The sequence below is a fragment of the Rhinopithecus bieti genome, unplaced genomic scaffold (genome assembly GCF_001698545.2).
Source record: "Rhinopithecus bieti isolate Rb0 unplaced genomic scaffold, ASM169854v2 scaffold_15336, whole genome shotgun sequence".
In the NCBI taxonomy this organism is placed as follows: domain Eukaryota; kingdom Metazoa; phylum Chordata; class Mammalia; order Primates; family Cercopithecidae; genus Rhinopithecus; species Rhinopithecus bieti.
Genome location: NW_016808678.1, coordinates 2,950,181 through 2,969,155, shown reverse-complemented (window position 1 = coordinate 2,969,155; position 18,975 = coordinate 2,950,181). Strand labels below are relative to the sequence as shown.

The 18,975-nt window shown below is 39.5% G+C and overlaps 1 protein-coding gene across 6 annotated transcripts in view; it reads right to left on the bottom strand.

Moving 5' to 3' along the window:
• The window catches only part of AGFG1 (ArfGAP with FG repeats 1), an 81,921-nt gene extending 64,839 nt beyond the window's left edge, over positions 1-17,082 (bottom strand). For 5 of the 6 annotated variants that reach the window (XM_017886998.1, XM_017887000.1, XM_017887001.1 and 2 more), the window contains exon 1: positions 16,483-16,925. In XM_017886998.1, the coding sequence (XP_017742487.1) occupies positions 16,483-16,649 (167 nt within the window). In that variant the 5' untranslated portion in view covers positions 16,650-16,925. Of the gene's footprint in view, positions 1-16,482 lie in introns of all 6 variants that reach the window. The other variant, XM_017886997.1, reaches the window with a different exon arrangement.
• Between the last annotated feature and the right edge of the window lie 1,893 nt (positions 17,083-18,975).

Here is an 18,975-nt window from a genome sequence, read left to right as displayed (position 1 = left end):
AAAAAAAAAAAAAAAAAAAAAAAAACTCTCAAACTTGATTCTGAAGAAACAACCTCAGTAGTAACTTGCAAGTACCTTTACAGCTTGCAATCACAAAATAAGGCTCTAAAGACTAGTTCCAAATTTCTAAAAGTGGCCAGGAGTGGTGGCTCATGCTTGTAATCCCAGTACTTTGGGAGGCCAAGGTGGGAGGATCACTCGAGGTCAAGAGTTCGAGACCCACCTGGCCAACATGATGAAACCCTGTCTCTACTAAAACTACAAAATTATCTGGGTGTGGTGTCACACACCTGTAGTTCCAGCTACTCCCAAGGCTGAGGCAGGAGAATCGCCTGAACCCGGGAGGTAGAGGTTGCAGTGAGCCGAGATTGCGCCACTGCACTCCAGCCTGGGCAACATAGCGAGACTCCATCTCAAACAAACAAACAAATTAATTAATTAATTAATTTTCAAAAGTGAAAATTTAGAAAAGTCATTATTACTTAGGGCACAACACTTTGATTCCAACTCATCCTCCATGAGAACAACACTTAATTCACCCCTTTCAGGGAGATTTAATCATTTATGATATAATACTTACATTCTACCTTGCCCCAAAACAATTTAAAAAGGAATTAACATATTATTGTTCTCTCAAATGCCTCTTACTCCCTTCTTACCTTGCAACTTTGTCTCTCCTTATTCTGTAATATCTCCTCGTTGTTTCAGACAAGCCTTTACCTTTCTACCTACTGGCAATATTTCCTTTTTAAAAATGGAAAAGGCAAAGGAGTAACTTTCTGATGACGAAATATCAAACACTATTAAAAGGATGTATGTTTTGGAAATTTTGGAGCGAACAACTATACCTGTATACTTCTCAAATTGTTCAATGAGGAAACAACAATTCATAAAGCTAACCCTAAATCTTTAAGTTACATCACACATATGTAATCTCACAAATGCAGTACAGTGTGTAAATATATCCCAGGCCCCACCATATCACAAGGTCTACTAATGCGCAATGAAGGTATTCATATTAACTAAATAAGTGAACAAAATTTTAAACTTATGAAACAAGTACAACCAGAATGTACTCACAACCAAATGAGGAAAGGACATTTTTTCCAAGTGAAATCTGTTACAGGATTTGTTACCCGTTACAGGATTTACTCAAATGAACTTTCTCAGTACACTCACAATAGTATTCAATTTACAAAACGGCAGACAATTTTACAAGGCTACACTTATTACATAAATTGAGTAACCAAGAGGAAATTTTATGCGTTCATGTTGCTTTCTCTAATTGCTCTTTTATATTCCATTTATTCAGGGATATTAACTATATTCTCAATGCAAGGCTGTACACAGATTTTTCCTTTTTTTAGCCTTCAAAAGCTTTGTACATGGATTTTATATGTTTATATAAGAGTCTGAAAAAATGCTGAAGACTGATTCCATCAATGTCTTAATCTCAGAGTGATGAGCTGCAACAAAAATGAGTAGTCTCGCCCCCACACCACCCACACCCCACCCTACCCACCCCTACGCCAAAAAATGAGTAGTCTCAAACACTGATAGTGGGATAAACTCACCAATTTTTATTAAGAACCTCATTATTCCCATTTGACCCAGCTATGCCACTTTTGGGAATCAATTCTAAAAAAAGAATTGGATATACAGCTGACCACCTATGTACAAGATGTTCACCAAACATTATTCATAATAGGAAAACATCAGAAACATTTCACACCAAAAAGGAAATGGTTAAATAAGTGACAATTTTAAAAAGTATGACATTATGCACTTACAATTGTGCTTTAACTTTTTAAGATAAAAATTATATAGTATTCTCAGAACTAATTTTTTTAAATCAGCAAAAAAAAAAGACAAACCAAATACTCCAAAATGTTAACAGTTCTTGTACATGTGATGAGATCGAATCAATTTTTCTCTATTCATAATTTTCTATTCTCTCCAAATTTTCTATAATAAATACTACTTATTCTGCAGTAGGAAAAAAGGGGTGAGAAATAATGGAAAGTCCAATTGACTAGTAGCAGTATTCAAAAAATTTAGATTTTTAGTCTTGGCTTTATGAATGTGAACGTCTATGCTGAAGAATTAGAAAAAGCAATTAAGAGAAGGAGGGAACGGTTTTCCAATCTAAGACTTTCTTCCAATTGTTCTAAAACCTGGAAAACCTTTCCTCGCATATCCTATGATACCCACCAACATCAACACCTTATCTTCATTTCTCTAAATCAAGGCTTCTTAACTTTGGCATTATTGACATTTTGGGTTGGATAATTCTTTATTGTGGAGGGGTGTCCTATGCATTGTAGGATGTTGAGCAGCACCTGCATTCCTAGCTCTACTCACTAAATGTCAGTAGCACCCTTCATCAGATACTGACAATCAAAACTGTTTCCAGACATTGCCAAATATCCCCCACGGGGTAAAACCCCTTCAGTTGAGAACCACTGCTCTAAATGTAATAAATACGTAAATTACCAAGCAAAAGAAATTAATGGAATTTCTTTGGCTCTCTATTAAGATATAAACTCTACCAAGGTTCAATCATCTTGCATAACTTTCTTTTCAGAGTAACAGAAACCAGAATAAATATTTCTCTCTCTGAAACAATAAACAACAAAGTAAACATACATGTTTAAAATTCATATAGAAAATATATTAAAATTTAAATTAGAAAACAGACTAAGGAAAGTGTCCACAACAAATAACCAAGAATAAACTATACCATATAAAGCACTCTTATATGAACTGGTCGGCAAAATGTAACTTAATAAGGTAGTAGGAAATTAATATATATACAGTATCTAGACTGGCACGTTACATATTTAATCTCATTAATTTCTACTTCCAACAGTACGGCAAAATGAAAAGCCTCCTCTACTACAATATGATAGTCCATAAATTACCCCCCAAAAACCCTACGACTATTAACATACTATTGAACTTTTAGAAAGGGAAATCTCTAAGGATCCCCCACCCCACAGAAAAGAAAGACACAAAATTAAAAATTAAGCTGAAACCAGAAATGTGCCCCACATTATGCACAAGATGCAATGTTGCTCAGAAGGCAAGTGCCAACAATAGCCAAGGCGAGATGAGAGAGCTCAACCTCAGATATCTCTGTGAAGTTAAACCTAAGACCCTGGATGGAAAATAAAATACCTTCAGGTTACACAGGATCCTAGGATCCCATGAACATGCAAATTCTCTCTAAAGGAATGCATTTTCAATTTAAGCTATCAAGATTTCCAAATATTAAGTTCAATACAATATGAGGCTGCAATAAAAATTATCACACAAAAATGAAACAAACCAATGTGCTTGAGTCAGTAAATGCAAAAGATTAACAGCACCTCCCTCCACGACTTTAGTTATCAGAATTACCAGTTGCAAAATATAGTATATAGGGAACATTAAAATAAATGAAAGATGGAGTAAAAATGAACAGGAAATATGTAATTGTCAGAACGAGGCAAATTTAAAAATCAGAATTTTCAGAAATGAAAAACTATAAATGTGGAAATTAAAAATTCACCAAATAAGAAAGCAGACTAGACATACCTAAAGAGACAATTAATGAACTGGAAGGTAACACTGAAGTGATAATGACTGAGATTTTTCAGATCCAATAAAAGTCATGCATCTACAGATATAAAAAGCCCATCAAAATATAGATAAATAAAATCCAATTTGAAAACAATTCGGGCTGGGTGCAATGGCTCACACCTGTAATCCCAGTACTCTGGGAGGCCAAGGCAGGTGGATCACCTGAGGTCAGGAGTTCCAGATCAGCCTGGCCAACCTAGTGAAACCCCATCTCTACTGGAAAAAAAAAAAAAAAAAAAATTAGCTGGGCGTGATACCTGATTACAGGTACCTGTAATCCTAGCTACTCAGGAGGCTGAGGCGGGAGAATCACTTGAACCTGGCAGGCGAAGGTTGCAGTGAGCCAAGATCACGCCATTGCACTCTAGCCTGGGCGACAGAGCAAGACTCCGTCTCAAAAAAAAAAAAAAGGAACAATTCAGTGAAACTTCAAAGACAGAGAAGATCTTAAAAGCAACTGGAAAGAAAATATAGGGAACAAAATTTGGCTAGCAGTAGACTTCTCAATGGAAAGGAGAAGACCACGGAATATTATCTTCAAGTGGTAAGAAAAAATAACTTGTGAATCCAGCAAAGCTGTATTTGAAGTATAAGATCAAAATAACAATATCTTCAGATAAAACAAACAAACAAACAAACAAAAAAAAAACCACTAGGCCAGGCACGGTGGCTTATGTGTGTAATCCCAGCACTTCAGGGGGCCGAGGTGGGCAGATCACTTGAGTTCAGGAGTTTGAGACCAGCCTGGCCAACATGGTGAAATCCCATCTCAATTAACAACGACGACGAAAAAATACAAAAATTAACTGGGCATGGTGGTGCACACTTATAATCCCAGCTATTGGGGAGGCTGAGGCAGGAAGATCACTTGAATCCAGGAGACAGAGGTTACAGTGAGCCAAGATCATGCCACTGCACTCCAGCCTGGCTAACAGAGTGAGACTCCATCTCAAAAACAAAACAAAACTAAGAGATCTTCGTTAAAGAAGCTTACACTGTATATACTTTAAGAAGAAAAATGACCCAAGAAAGTCTAGAGATGCAAAAGGGTAAGCAAAGAAAACTGTAACTGGCAAATCTAAACAAATATCTTATTACAGTAACATCCAATTTACAGAAGGAAAAAAGGGACAAATAATATGTTTACCAACAATAACACTTAAATGAGCCAGGCACGGTGGCTCACGCCTGTAATCCCAGCAGGCAGGTGGATCACCTGTGGTCAGGAGTTCGCGACAGCCTGGCCAACATGGTTAAAACCCCATCTCTACTAAAAATACAAAACTTAGCTGGTGTGGTGGCAATCCTCAATCCCAGCTACTCAGGAGTCTGAGGCAGGAGAATCACTTGAACCTGGGAGGTGGAGGTTGCAGTAAGCCGAGATCATGCCACTGTGCCTGGGCCACAGAGTAAAACTCCATCTCAAAAAACAAAAAAAACCCACTTAAATGAAACTACTTTGTATTTTTAAAGACCTTGTATTAATAGAAGACTAAAATACTGATTAACTCTGGAATGTTAATATCAATAGTACAATTTCAATTGTGACTATAAAAGAAAACGGAATTCCACAAGTAAAAGGGAAAATCAAAACAATGCCAAAAAAAGTCAATTTTTAATAAAATTAAACATGCATGTGCCATACAACCTAGCCCTAGATATTTACCCAAGTGAAATGAAAACTTATGTTCGCCCAAAAACCTGTGCATAAACATTTACAGCATTTCCATTTATATATATCAAAAACTAGAAACTCCTCAAACAAGCAATGGAATACTACTTAGCAACAAGGAGGAACAAACTATTAAGATAAACAACAACAAACTTGGATTAATCTTAAAGACATTATGCTGAGTGAAAAAAGGCAATCTAGAAAAGTTATGAGTCCATTTACACAACATTCTTGGAAAGACAAACCTGCAGTGTTGGAGAACAGATCAGTAATCGCCAGGAGTACAGTAAAAACAAGGGCTGAAAGTTTTTTGGGGTGAAGGAAAACTTGCATGTTCTAATTTTAGTAGTGGCTATATGAATCTATACATATGTTAAGATTCACGGAACTGTGCATCAAAAAATGATAATATATGTTAAGAAATAAAAAAAAACTGTAGTCCTGATTTCATGTTACTATCTATAGTAACCACAATTTTTAGACTAATTAAAATAAATATATCATTAGCAGACTATCTTCACCTACTAAATTTGATCATTTAAGTGAATAAAATCCTGTAGTGAATCAAAACAAGTATTTTTAAGATGTATTCCTGGAACCTGGTGTCACCTCCCTTCTTTGCCAAAGTTCTTCTAGCCGCAGGGTGAATTCAGTGTTTATAAAACACCTTTCTGTAATGATATTAGTCATAACTATTGGATCAAAGTGTTGGGTAAGTAAACCACATTACTTTTATAGGGCCAATACTGAAGTATCACCCATTCCAGATCCTCAAATACACATTTTAAGTCTTCAGTTTTGTGCAAAAAAAAAAAAAGACTGACTTAATAACTGCAGTTTTCATATCTTGAAAACATGTTTCCAAGTTAATTGGTTTCAAGAAGTTCAAAGTAGCCCACTGGAGCAGCCCAATACATCTTTGTAGTATAATTAAGCCATTTGCAGATCCCCAGGAGATTTAGTTTTAATGACCACCACCCAGGTACGACTGTAACCAGATGGTGTGACTCATTCCATATGTCCATCAGTACGGTGCACTTAACTAGGCCTCAAACCATCTTGCAAATAGCCATTTGTTCAATTCAAATAACAATCTGTGCTGGATGAGTAAGCAGGAAAGCTTATTTAGTTAGTTTTATTCATTGTTTTTACCCTGCTGGGGTAGAAGCTGGTTAAAATATTTTTAATAACCTGTGGAAGTTTATGTAGTTGCTAATAATATTGGCAGAAAGCAATAAAGTTGACATTTAGATCTAGCCCATCCTAGTTATTTACTAAAAATATTATATATGTTTCATAGTATAAAATTATACATTTAAAATCTAGAACAGATGGAAGGTGCCTTTAGCAGGTTATCAAATCTACAAACTATTGATGCCAAGACATCGTATAGGTTGGCTAGTCCAAAATATTCACCTATCCAGAGTCCAATATTAAAAAACTGAATATATTGAGCTTTCCATACAATAATAAGTGTGATATAAATCCTAATTGTTATTCCGAGTTTCTGGGAAAGCCACAAATACTACACCATAAGGTCCTTGTAACACTTAGAGGAAGCATCTAAAAAATAATACTCAAGTTATGATTTAAACCTAATTAAGGCATTCTAGTTAAGAGTAGCGGACAAAATCTCAATGTCTTCACATCTCCAAACCCCCAATGAAATGACAGTAAAGGAATAAGAAGGTATTAACCCACAAGAGACATAGGGTTACCATGATGTGTTTATCTCACACTGAATGCCTACATCAGAACATCTTGTGTACCTCATACATACACCTACTATGTGCCCACAAAAATTAAAATAACTAGACAGAGAGTCAGAGAACAAGAGAGGAGCCCAAGAGCACACGACAGTTCTCTAAACAAAATTTGGAAGATTTAAAAACAAAATACCAGCAGTAACTGACTTTATGGAGAAAGCCAAAACAAAAGCTTCTGCAAAGGTGGGAGAAGCCAACTGGAAACTTCATAGCCACAGGACCTATGAAGATTTACTGAAGGAACTGGATACAGGTGAAGCTTAAAGTAGGGTCAGAAATCATTAGACTCTCCAGCTCCTCAACAGCCAAAAGCATACTCCCACCAGCCCTAGGCAGAAGTCTGAAGCAAAGTTTTAAATTAAAGATGTTATACCACAGAGACTTCAAACTCAGACACTGCTGAAGATTCTTGTTAGGCACCATGTTAAAAGCTGGAGGATTATCTAAGATCGTACATACAGAATAACAGTCACCTCCCTCAACTTGGCTCCCAGAACAGTGGCATCACAGGCTTTTATATTCCCCAAAAAAGAAGACTGGAGAAAATATGTCTCAACTATAAAAAGCGTGAGTTTCCAAACAGAGTCCAAAAAAAAAAAAAAAAAAAAAAGCCTAAAACACTGCACAAAAGACCTACACCAAAATACTTCAATATGAGGTTCTGAACAGCAGGAAGAAAAGAAGATCTCTTATCTCCCAAAGAGGGAAGAAAAAAAGTGGGTCAGAAAGACTCAGTAATAAGAACAGCATCAGACTTCTCAACAGTAACACTGAAGGTCTGAAGACAACTAAGCAATATATTAAAAGTTTCAAGGGTAAAGTATTTTCACCTTTGTGAATGTAGACAAAGTAATTTTTAAAATGAGAGCAGAATAAAACATTTTCAGCTTTGTGCCTTTCAAAAATGACCTCTCATTCACCTTTCATCAGGAGGCTAATGGAAATGTGGGGGTCCTGGAAAGAGAGCATTTAACATAGGTTACAGGTGAAAGGAATTTCCAGAATGAAGACAGAAGAAAAGTTCCGGTATGAGAGGCGCACAGCAGGCCTAGACAGCAGCATTTCCAGAGCAGAAGATTACAAAAGTACCCAGAAACGGTGAAAAAATAAAAATAAAAAAAAAGGTAGCTGATGCGTCTGATCATAATGAAGGAAGTTCATTACAGCCCATGCCTGTAATCCCAGCCACCAGGGAGGCTGAGGCAGGAGAATCACTTGAACCTGAGAGATGAAGGTTGCAGTGAGCTGAGATGGCGCCACTGCACTCCAGCCTGGGAGATGGAGTGAGTCTCCGTCTCAAAAATAAAATAAAATAAAATAAGAAATACGGAAAGACAAGAATTTTTGGAATCTGACAATTACAAGGAAAATTCCTCTTTCCTTTTCTAAACATATACTGTTTCTCCATAACTTACAAACGCTGGTGTTGCATCTCCCCCTAGAGTCATAAAAACAAATCTATTACCTCTCCCAATGCCTTAGATTACCCAACGACAGTGATCATGTGTATAGCTCCTAATATTTTCTTCTTTAAGCTAGTAGCATTTTTGGTTCCTGCAAATGTTCCTCTAATACATAGTTTCAAACTTCCTCACCATCTTGATCAGATTCCTTGGAGCATGCTCCAGTTTGTTAACATTCCTCTTAAAATAAGCAACCAGAATAAAAGCAAGGTATAATTATGACCTCTACAAAACATGTATGGTGTCAATCAAAAAGATTGCTATCTTAGTCAGAAGTCTTTGAGCAAAGTATGTTCTAACTCAAACAAAAATTAATTCTCTGCATTTCAGATAATTCAAATAAGTTTCCTGTCCCCACTGTATAGTTCATGAATTTTATTCTAATGTGCAATCAGGTGTCTTTAGCAATGGTTCTCATGTGTAAGGTTGTAAAAGATGTCACAAGGAACATGCTATTAATCTAAGTACTCAAAGTTATAAATGATTTAAAACCGTTTTTTACATACATTAAAGGTATCCAAGTTGTATTTCCCTAGACAATCATCACTTTGATTTGAATTAGAAAACACATTACGGAGTGGGGGAAAAAATGAGGGGGGTAATAACACCTAGTCCTGAATATTTCCATGGGAGTTTCTCACAAATGTGAACATCATGTATGCTGCATAGAAAAGAAGGAAAATATCAAATAAGGAGATCTGCCTGTTTTCCAAAGAATGCTACTGGAACAGATACAGAGGTTTCTAAAGAGACAATAATTTTCAAATTGAGATCCAGAGGTCACCAAGTTCTTTTAAAACAAAGTCTTAATTCTTTTCATTTACAATGCACTAATATTATAATATTTAATATAAATTTAATCTAAACTGTATTTTACCCACTTTGAAACTAAAAGCCAGTGTTTAAAATCACATGCCAAAAACGATGGATGAATGAATAAGGAACAGAAAAAGGCTTAACAAGGCAATGATACCTTTATATGCGGTTATGGTCAAATGATGCCACCACACCCTGAACGCTGGACTTTTCCCAGTAATAAAAGGTACCCCACAGCACCATAAAGAAGAGTCCTTCTTATCCAATTTGCTGGTTAAATCTATGTTCCTCCTTCCCTCTGAAAAACCTAAAGTTAATGCCTACTGCACAATGAACGTTCATGGCTAAAAGGCCACTCTCTCCTGCTCCTCTCTCAGGAGTGAGTTTTACGCTTATCAAAATTTGTCTGGTATAGTACTTGGTAATATAGTTGGTATGATACTTGGTAAGTATATAGTTTAAGTGAATGTCACGTAAAACAATGGCAGAAGTGAGAAGAATTATTTCCATGTAAACTAAGTATTTTTAGAGACTAAAACAAGTCACTAGGATAAGCTGTTATTTGACCACGGAAAAGAACTGTAAAAGACTGAGAGAAAAATCATAAAATCTAGAAGAATTCAGCATTCAAACTGTTTTGTAAGTACATTAAAATGCTAAAAATCATAAATAGCATATTAGTGGGCAATAATATATAATTGGACATAAATTATATATAAGTGGACATAAATTATATTAGTGGACAAAGAATCTAACCAGTGGACCCATATTCAAAGTCTTATGTGCCAGGAAATGAAGAGTTGTATGTTAAAATTTAAAAACCTAAGCTTGAGGCAGGGCATGATAACTCACGCTTATAATCCCCACAATTTGGAAGACTAAGGTGGGAGGATTGCTTGAGCCAGGAGTTGGAGACCAGCCTGGACAACATGGCGAAACCCCATCTCTACAAAAATCAGCTGGGCATGGTAGCACACACCTGTAGTCTCAGGTACCTGGGAAGCTGAGGTCGGAGGATCACCTAAGCCCGGGAGGTCAGGGCTGCAGTGAACCATGATAATGTTACTGCACTCCAGCCTGACCGACAGAGACCCTGTCTCAAAATAACAACAAATCCAAAAAAATAAAAAAACCTATGCTTGCTAAATATATATTACATATGTATATATAATAGATACACATATGTATGTGTGCATGTATGTATTTTTTTTTCTTTTTTCTTTTTTTTTTTTTACTGATTGGTTACTTTAACTGAATTTTTTGATAAACTTATCCACTAGCAATCCTGATTGCACAGAATGAGGGGCTCTAATTAGAATTCAAATATAAAAAAAAGCACGAGAATTACAGCACATGGTAGTATGGACATGCCAAATTCAAAAGAATTGCTGCTGGAATGGCACCATCTTTCCCATTGAATTCAGAATACACAACAGTATTTTCTCAATAAAACTCAAAGATAAGAACACACATTTTGGAGCTAAGAAGTTCCTTAAAAATAATAAAAAGCATGACACAGCCATAAACAAACATTTATGATACATCATAAAATATCTATTCTGGGCTAGGCATGGTGGCTCATGCTTGTAAACCCAGCACTTTGGGAGGTCGAGGGAGGTGGATCACCTGAGGTCCAGAAATTCAAGACCAGCTGGTGAAACCCCATCCCTAAATTTTTAATACAAAAAAATTTAGCCGGGCATGGTGGTGCATGCCTGTAATCCCAGCTGCTTGGGAGGCTGAGGCAGGAGAGTTGCTTGAACCTGGGATGCAGAGGTTGCAGTGAGCTGAGATCACGCCACTGCACTCCAGCCTGGGCAATGAGCGAAACTCCATCTCAAAAAAAAAAAAAAGAAGTAAGTCTATTCTGCCATTTAAAACACAATGAAGTAAAGTCTACCATTTAAATACCCAAAATATAGAATTCACAACAATTTATGGTAACCGTGGTAACCATACATTCTTCGGTGGTGGAATCAGCATCAGTTCCAGATCCCAACTTCCAGCAGGTTGCAATAGCGAAACACTGAGAGTGTGCACTAATTTTACATCTTAAAGTTGAGCGGGGATAACAGTACCTTCCTCATATCACTGTTACTAGAATGTCTGTCACACAGCTAGCACTCGATGGTTTTTATTTTTTTCAATAAATATTTTCACTGTTGTATCTCCAGCACATGGGCTAGTATCTGGCACTTAATAAATATTTGCTTAAAATAAAAAATCTGTCCTTCACAAACGAAAAAGTATGTAGACCAGGCGAGGTGGCTCATGCCTGTAATTCCACCAGCACTTTGAGAGGCCAAGGCGGCGGATCAACTGAGGTCAGGAGTTCAAGACCAGCCAGGTCAACATGGTGAAACCCTGTCTCTACTAAAAATACAAAAACTAGCCAGGCATGGTGATGGGTGCCTGTAATCCCAGCTACTAGGGAGGCTGAGGCAGGAGAATGGCTCGAACCCGGGAGGCAGAGGTTGCAGTGAGCCGAGATCGCAGACTCCATCTCAAAAAAATACAAAGAAAATGTGTAAAATATTTTGGCCACTTACTATACATACTTAACTGAATGTGGCCATATCAGAGTATCCAAAAAAAGTAAAAAAGGAATTAAGAATATAAATCCCTGCTCACTGTGACCTCATAAGGTCCTGAATATTATACAGAGCTCCAAAAGAGCATCTGATTTGCAATCCATCCTAATGTACTAATTGTATAAAAACATTAAATACCTCCTTTCATCTGTCATCTAAAAAAAATTAAAATTTTTGTAATATTCATCTCAAGAGTCAAAATGTACACAGACTCAATGGAATATAAGTTACTATCCAGCTACATTTATTACCTGTGAAATTTCAAGCTTAAATGCACTGTCTACATAAAATAGATGGTATTAAGAGCAGTAACCCCTTTCTCAAATGTTATTATTTTATCTAAACCCTCACTGAAAATGTATGGATCACTTTTAAGGACAGGACAATCTTTTATACTACATATCAATTACACTAATATTTATAGTATCTATAAAACAAATAATTTAATCTAAAACTAGTCTTTAAATCAACTAGAAGTTCTTTAACATAAAAGCCAATTTTACCGTTGGCTATACTCTAAATGTTTGAAGTGTCCATTGATAATTTTAGGGATTTCCATAAATACAATCAGAAAGATAATAAAAGATACTGGCCGGGCGCAGTGGCTCAAGCCTGTAATTTCAGCACTTTGGGAGGCTGAGGCGGGCGGATCACGAGGTCAGGAGATCGAGACCATCCTGGCTAACACGGTGAAACCCCGTCTCTACTAAAAAACACAAAAAACTAGCCGGGTGAGGTGGCGGGCACCTGTAGTCCCAGCTACTGGGGAGGCTGAGGCAGGAGAATGGTGTGAACCCAGGAGGTGGAGCTTGCAGCGAGCTGAGATCCAGCCACTGCACTCCAGCCTGGGCTACAGAGCGAGACTGCATCTCAAAAATAAAATAAAATAAAATAAAATAAAAATAAAAAAATAAAAGATAGTGACAAACCAATCAGGATGCCTTCATCATTCTGCCTCAGTAACAAATAGTTTAACTGCATCTAACTCTGAAGTTCATTTTAAAGTTTCACAATCTAAATTCAGTTATATACTCTAAATGAACATCATTCAAGCATATACGACAGTCATCTGGAAAACAAGAAACAGGACAGATTAGCTCCAACTCTAGTAACATTAACAAGATGCTAGTTCAATTTATTTTTTAAAAAAGTATTAGTATAAACGATAGAAGGTATGTCACTATCCTAACATTCAGAATTCATGATGGTGGATACTATTTGCTACGTATCATATTTTCCAGGTAAATCAAGGAATGGCAGCTAGCATGCCTTATTTCAATATTTGTAACTCCAGTGCTTAGCCCTATCCTCAAATACAGTATGTGCTCAATAAGTAAATACAGTAAGTATGTGTATCATTGAATCCTCTTAACAACCCTGAGCTACATGTTATCTTCTTATCACAAATAAAGAAACTGAGGCTAAGAGGGTGGATCTGGGCCAAGCTGCATGTAGTGGCCTAGTTTAATACCTAGACCTAAGCCACGAAGCACTGTCAAAATCTGACTTCAAATTCATACTTTCAATTATACCATGTCATCTAAACAGCAAACACATAATTATTAAACCCGAGTTATATTATTCTTCCTAAATTATTTTCCTGCACTATTGCTTGTCAAAGAAAAAATCTTCAGAAGCTATTGTCCCTCCAACGTTCTGCAGTAGACATCTGATGGTTGCCACTCCAGTCTTCATTCCCTACATCCCAGGAATTCTAGATTTCAGATTTGGGAACTCTGTTTGGGGATCCTTGTGACAATGAAGTCAGGGTAGAACATGTGTCCAGTTGTGGCATGATCTAAGCTAACCCAATTAGAGGGAAATGCAGAACTTTTGAAAGTATTGGACCAACGACATAATTAAGGCAGTACACCCAGGAGCTGGGGACAACCATACTTGAATGAGGAAAATCTAGGCAATATTATTAAGCCACTGGATAGTTTTACTTTAAAATCAATCAATAAACCCTTCATATTTTTCAACCAATTTGATTCCGGTTTTGAGTTACAACCATAAAATCCAAAGTGACAGATTTTTATTAGGATACTTCTTATTTAATATCTTTCATATACAGTATTGTTCCCTTACTCATGGAATAGGACGTCCTCTCCCTTGACGCTTCTCGTCTATGGGGCACTTGCTATATATCAGGCAATACGTGAGATGTTTAACATAAATTATTTTTAATACTGAAAACAAATCTACATCCAAAACCTACAAGGGAAATCTTATCCTCACTGTTTCATATATGAGAAAACTCAAGCTCAAATAGATTGAGTGGCATTCTCAATACTGCATAACTAATACTTGGAGTCAGGATTCAAAGTTATGTGTACCTAGCTCATAAGTACTTGATCTTTCAACTACATAAAGCAGAATTTGTCCTTAAAGGTCTTTGCTCAGGTTATCAATTCCCAGAGAAGCTACATCATTTACATATTTCATGGCTATCTCATTCACAGAGAGGAAATACTAGAATATATTGTAACTCTATGTTTACATACTTAAAAGGCACGCTCCACAGAACAGTTAAGATCCAAGTAACTTATGACACAGGACAAGTGGGCAATAAATATTTGTGGAATGACTCAACAGGGAAATGAAGTCCTATCTGCCACAGATTAAATTCCATTAAGATAAATAATTGTCATTATGCTGAGACACCCTTTTACATAAGAATGTTTCCGAAATGTGTTATCTAGGAAGAAATCTGAAAATATTTCCTTGATATTACATATTTGCTGCTGTACTTACAAGGACTACACAGAAATGTCAGAAATCCGGAAGTGTAAATATATGGATTTTTTTCAAACCGAATACTTCACACGGATTAAAGGACCTGTGTTTAGTAAAAGCAGGACATACATCTTAACCATGTAATAAAAATCAAATACAATTACAATTGTTCTATTGGCTTCATTTTGGAACCAATATTGTCCAACGTAAGTAACAACTTTCCAGCTTTACTCCTTTTTCTGTAAATGAAATGCATGAACCAGGCTACCTACCTGATATCACCTAGCTCTGTGATTCTGTAGTAATTCAAGAATATCATTAACTGGCAACTTCTCAGAGTGTTTCCCTGGTTACACAGCCTAAAAGTAACCGTGAGGACTTTCATATCAAACAATTTTAAAGTTCAGCATAGTACTTGCCCATGACATTTTTCTTACTTTGCATCCCCACTAGACTGTAAGAACCAAGAGAACAAGACTTCGCTATCTTTATTAGCACACCCCAGGGCCTTTACACAACCTAATAGGCACCAAAAAAAAAGTCTGCTGAAGAAGTAACTCATGTAACACTAATAATGCCTCTTTGCCCAACTTTAAAAAGCAAATAGTACATTACTAGACATGTTCTGTATTTTCTAAGTTTTAAGAAAGCAATTTTCCCACATAAAGTATTATGTGCTTTGTCTCAGTATTAATCTCACAAGCAAAGGTTTTAAGAATACTTAGTAACCGCTACGTTGTTAGTAACTTTAAATACAAGATAATAACATAAAAGCATTTTATCAATTCCAAAACCACCTGCACATTTTCCATATGAAATCACACGGCAATAAAAATCTTTATCAAAATAAAGCTTAATGAAGCAAAGAACAACAAACACAAATCATCCCAGTAACTCAGGAAGGTAGTGTCTTTCTGAAATCATGCTGACTTGCTAGCTCTCCTCATTTCTGTGTACAGCCAGGGCACTCGGGTATTGATAACGAGATACAGATAAGTTTCACAAACAACTCCATCATATTTAGAACCACATAGCTCCCAGTCGGTACTTCATTGCCATTAAAACTTTCCCCAAACTCCTCAACACTCTCTTTGGACCATAAAACTAAAATCCCACAGCTTCAAATCTGCTCCTCTGCCTCCCTCTCCCGCAATTAATCCTTTCGAACTTTTCCCTGGTGATTCACATCTGCCACCAAGATGCTTTCATCCTGCTACTATTCCTAAGTGCCTGCTTTCTCCCAGTTACCTAGGTACTCTCGACCCAGGAAAAAAGGCACCGGCGAGGCAGGCGTCCCTCCTCCCTCCCACCCCAGCTTCTCCCCGACCCCCCGCACAGGCGCCCAGCAGGTGCCTCGCTCCGCACCGCCGCGCCCGGGCCGCTGAGAGGCGGGGCACACAAAGGACCCGCATGGACCTCCCCGGCCTCCTAGCGTCTTCCCCCCCGCCACAGCCCGGCGCCCCGGGGAGCTGGAGAGCAAGGGCGGCGGCCGCAGGCTAGGCAGACACTAGGGAGGCTCGCCCCGGCCGCCCCCTCCTGGACCCCAACCCCGCCCACGTCCCACCCACGAAGGCAGCCCAGAACGTAAACCCTCACCCGGCGAAACCGAAAGCGCATCCCCAGCCCGGCTGCTCCGACCCAGCGCATCCAGCCCGCAGCCTCCCACGCCGCGCCCGCCGGCCGGCGCCCAACGGCCGCCTCCGACAGCCACCCACGTCGCCCAGCGTTTCCCCGGCCCCGGCAGGGTCCTGGTCTCGCCGCCCGCTCCCCCACCTCCCGGGAAGGGCCCGACACCAGCCCGGTCGCCCCGCACTCACAGGCTGCCGGAGCAAGAGGTACACACGAAGGAGCCGACCGTCATGTTCACGTAGGTGGGGCCACGCTGGTCGCAGTCGAAGCACTTTCGGTTGTGCGGGAGGCCGGTCATGTCCCGCAGCATCTTCAGGTGCTTCTCCTCCTGCTTCCGCTTCGCGCTGGCCGCCATGGCCGCGGCGCCAAGGGAGGAGGCCGGCAGGGCCGGGAGTCGGGCGGCGCTGCGCCGGGGCGCCGCGGTCCCACGGGCCGCCCTGCGCCGCGGCCCGCCGCCCTCCGTTCCTCCGCGCGGCAGCGCGCGCCGCCCGCGCGGAGCCCGGCCCGCAGGCGGCTCGGCTCTACTGGGCTCGCACGCGACGCGGCGCGGGCGCTGCGGTACGCGGGCTGACGGGAGACACCAACCGGCGCGGCCGGGACAACCGCCGCCGCCGCCGCCACCTTCCCGACTTCTCCTGAGGGGAAAAGACGAGGAAGGGGACGGCAAGAGGAGGCCCGCCCCAGGCGGCCGGTAGCCAAGTGTCGGCTGGCGCCCTCTGCTGGCCAGGAGGAGTCACTGCGGCTGCGCTGAGGCATGGGCTGGGTCTGGAGCAGAGTAGGGAAGACACAATGATGATAACAGTATTAATAATAGACAGTATTTATTAAGCGCTTATATATACAAAGCGTTTCATATGGGTTACCTTCCCCTTCTGTTTAAAACTGTTCAAGGGTTTTCCACTGCTTTGAGGATAATTCCAAATTCCTCACCGTAGCCTGAAAAGTGCTCCATAGTCTAGCCCAGTCTACCTCATTCTTCATCGTCCTTACTCATCCACATTGGATTTTGAGTTTTCTGAACACAGCAAGCTCTTTTCTGACTCTTGCAGGACCCTTGCCTTTGTTCTTCTCTCTTTATCTTTTGGACCAGCTAATTTGGGGGCCTTAGGGTGTCCTGTCTGTAGGATACTGGACGGTGTTCCTAGCCTATACCCACTAGATGATACTAGAACAAACTCCCAATCCCCAGTGGTGGCAACCAAAAATCCCCAGACATTGCCAAAAGTGGAGGGAGGTTTAGGGCGGTGCAGTCACCTGGCTTGAGAATCACTGTTGCGTATGGAAACCCGGATCATCCATAGCTGATGTCCTCTAAGTCAGGTGGGGCTCAGATGTCACCTCCGCCAGGCTGTCCCAGATCAGCCTAGTTAATGTTGCAGCTCACCTTTCTCGAAGTTGCTCTCCATCAAATTGCTGCGTTGTATTTTCGTCTCAGTTCTAGCTATTTGAAATACTGCATCTTATTTCGTGTTTACCAAGGGTGCTCTGGGATCTCCCTTTAGGCGCTAAACAGACTGGCACCTGTATTTTCTTTGCCACTCCATCCCATTCCCCTCCCAGAGCTGGAGACTAGGTGTTCAATGTTGATGGAATGAATGCACAAAATCATTTATGTAATCTTCACAACAACACTTTGAGGTCAGTGTTATTTACATTTTACAAAACAGGAAGATGAAACCCTGAGGGATAAAGTAAATTTACCCAAGGGTACCTATGGAGAAGCTCGATTCCAACCCAGACAGTCAGACTGCAGGACTCAAATCTCTTAGTCACTGCAGCAGTCAACTTCGTCTCTGATTTTCCAAAGGAGTACAGAGAGACCCAGAAAGCTGACGTTCCCAAATCACTGGGGTGGTGAATGGATTAGAATCTACGTTCCCTAACAGCCAAGGCCAACCTCCACATCTCTCATGAAAAGGACTGGGTGAATCGACGAAGTGAGACTTCATATTAATATAATACTACTAATAATAATGTTTTTAATATTAAAAGAAATGAACAGATACATTGGCCAATGAATGTTTTTAAACTTTTCTATTATGGAAAATATCAAACTACTATGAGCCCATGGACCACTTTCAACAATTATTAGCTCATGGCTAATCTTGCTTTATGAATACCTCAACCCATCCCTCCATCCGCTCTTCTATTATTTTAAAGCAAATTCTAGATTTCGTACCATTCATCTAACGGTACATAGTTCCATTTGTATCCCTAAAAAAGAAAAACTTTCTCTCTTTCAAACTTAGCCATGATACCGTTAGCATATCTAAAAGTTAACAATAGGCCGGGCACGATGGCTCACACCTGTAATCCCAGCACTGTAGGAGGCCAAGGCAGGTGGATTACCTGAGGTCAGGAGTTCAAGACCAGCCTGGCCTACATGGCAAACTCGGTCTCTACTAAAAATACAAAAATTAGCCAGGCATGGTGACACGCACTTGTAGTCCCAGCTACTCGGGAAGCTGAGGCAGGAGACTCACTTGAACTTGGGAGGCGGAGGTGGCAGTGAGCCAAGATTGTGCCACTGCACTCCAGCCTGGGCAACAGAGTGAGCCTCCACCTCGAAAAAAATAAAAATAAAGTTAATAATTCCTAAAGATCATCAAATATCGCACTAGTGTTTAAGTTGGCAATTATCAATATTTTAATAAGATTGTTACAGTTTGTTTGAACCCACT